The following is a 2,380-nucleotide window of genomic DNA, read 5'->3' as shown; positions in this document are numbered from 1 at the left end:
TGGAAGGACATGGGAGAGGGGGAGGTGAGGGGAAAGACAGTGGTGTTGACAAACCCAGGGACAAGGAAACAACAAGTGATCCGAAAGATGGTGAGGCGGGTGTAGGAGGTGTGGTAGGGCTTGATCAAGGGCAATGTAACAGAGAGGAATTACTGAAACCCACATGAAAGCTGAACATGATAGTGGGACAAGAGGAAAGTAAAAGGAAATAGAGGAAAGAACTAGGAGGCAAAGGGCATTTATAGAAGCTTAAATACAGGTATGTACATATGCAAATATATTTATATATGACGATGGGGAAATAGACCTATGTGTATATATTTATAGGTTTATTTTATTATTATTTATTAATTATTTATTATTAAGGTATCAGATGGCTATTGGGCCATCTCCTTCAATGTAAGAACACTTTGTTCAGTTAAACTGGCATTCCATGATGCTCACCTTCCTGACATGATTGCTGAAGACAAAGTGGGTACATAAGCAAATGTAGTAAAGAAAGTTGATAGTGTCCAGCTATCAAAAGACAAAGCATCTGGGGTCTTAAAGGCTTGAAGGTAAACAAGCAGCCATCTAGCTGACAAGCAATAAAGCCCACATGGAAGAAGCACACCAGCCTGTGTGATCACAAGGTATCCATGGGATCAGGTATCATGCATCAAATAACAAAAAATCATATCATTGTGAATGAGGGGGGTGTGTGGAGTGGAGACCCAAAGCCCATCTGTAGGCAACTTGGACATCCCCTTACAGAAGGTTTCTGGGGAGGTGATGAGCCAGTCAGGGTGAAGTATAGCAATGATGAAATATACAACTTTCCTCTAGTACTTTAATGCTTCCTGCCTCCCACTATCAAGATCCCTATTTTACCTTACAAATCCGGCTAGACCAGAGGATATACACTCATACAGATAACAGCTAAGAACACAGGAAATCCAGGACAGACAAACTCCTCAGGACCAATAATGAGAGTAGAGATATCAGGAGGGGAGGGGGAAGATGAGGGAGAAAGGGGGAAGTAATCACAGTGATTATTTCCATCCTGGGGGATGGACAACAGAAAAGTAGGTTAGGGGAGATGTCAGATAGTGTAAGACATGACAAAATAATAATTTATAAATTATCACGGGTTCATGAGGGAGGGGGAAAATGAGCTGATACCAAGGGCTCAAGTAAAAAGAAAATGTTTTGAGAATGATGATGGCAACAAATGTACAAATGTGCTTAACATAATGTATGTATATATGTATGGATTGTGATGAGTTGTATGAGCCCCCAATAAAATGATTTCTAAAAAAATTTAGATACGTAGCTTGAAAAAAAATGATGTTTTTTTTTCCGGGTACCCCTCATATATTTGCTATTTGCATACCTTCTTTGATTTTAAAAAAATATATAGATAGATAAAGTTTATATTTAGCATTAGCCAGCTGGGCTCACTTTAGATGATTCCAATTTTGTTGGCAACATCTAAAGCGTCATAGTCGGAAGTCAGTCAAACATATACCTTCTTCTCATCATCAGGCCTGATCAAGGTATTGACCTTGGCTACGTCAATGTCATAGAGCTTCTTCACAGCCTCTTTGATCTGGTGTTTGTTGGCTTTGACATCCACAATGAACACAAATGTGTTGTTATCTTCGATCTTCTTCATGCAGACTCTGTGGTCAAAGGGGAACTTGATGACATAATGGTCCAGCTGATTTCTCCTGGGAGCGTTCTTCCAAGGGTATTTGGGCTGCCGTCTTAATCTCAAGATCTTGGGCCGCCAGAAGGTGGGTGACATGCAGATATTCTTCTTTTTTGTCTGGCTGTGGACGACTTTCAGCATGGCATTCTTGGATTTTAAAGCCTTTGCTTTGGCTTCTGTTTTGAGAGGGGAGGGAGCTTCCTTCTTCGCCTTCGGCACCATCTTCATGAAAAGGCCCTTTGCTTTTGTGATGTGTCTTGTAGACATAGTTTTGCCTTAGTAAATGATCATTATTTAAATTTTTTCCTTGTTTCTAACCTTCATTGTTTTCTTAAGTGGGGTTCAGTCACTTAAGTTTTTAATCTGTGTGTTTTCTCTAAAACAATTTTTTATATATGGATACTTTTCTTTTCTCAATAGTATGTTAATTTATGTACCATGCCTAAATTATGATAGTATTATTAGAATTATAAAATGTCTCATAGAGGATGCATATGATTTCTCAAGAAGCTGATGATGATACTTTAAAGTGAATCAGGGAAATATATACACCTTAAATATACAAATTATCTTAATTTCATAGTAAATTGGAAGCCCTAGTCTTAAAATACTTTATTCCTATGATGTGACTCTACTTGGCATGCCCTCATGAAGTGGTCACACTTAAGAGAATAGTGTCTGGAGTTTTAA

The 2,380-nt window shown here is 38.6% G+C and overlaps 1 protein-coding gene across 1 annotated transcript; it reads right to left on the bottom strand.

Moving 5' to 3' along the window:
• Positions 1 to 1,495: 1,495 nt before the first annotated feature.
• Positions 1,496 to 1,918, bottom strand: LOC142460832 (large ribosomal subunit protein uL23-like). Its single transcript, XM_075562601.1, has one exon. It carries the CDS (start codon positions 1,916 to 1,918, stop codon positions 1,496 to 1,498), a length of 423 nt encoding a protein of 140 aa, XP_075418716.1.
• Positions 1,919 to 2,380: the final 462 nt, after the last annotated feature.

Source organism: Tenrec ecaudatus, chromosome 11 (genome assembly GCF_050624435.1).
Source record: "Tenrec ecaudatus isolate mTenEca1 chromosome 11, mTenEca1.hap1, whole genome shotgun sequence".
NCBI classification, from domain to species: domain Eukaryota; kingdom Metazoa; phylum Chordata; class Mammalia; order Afrosoricida; family Tenrecidae; genus Tenrec; species Tenrec ecaudatus.
Note: the sequence above shows the minus strand (reverse complement) of the source record. Positions and strands in the feature narration are given on the sequence as shown.

Excerpts from the sequence above, each read along its gene's own strand:
- LOC142460832 (XM_075562601.1), bottom strand. The coding sequence starts at position 1,918 with ATGAAGATGGTGCCGAAGGCGAAGAAGGAAGCTCCCTCCCCTCTCAAA.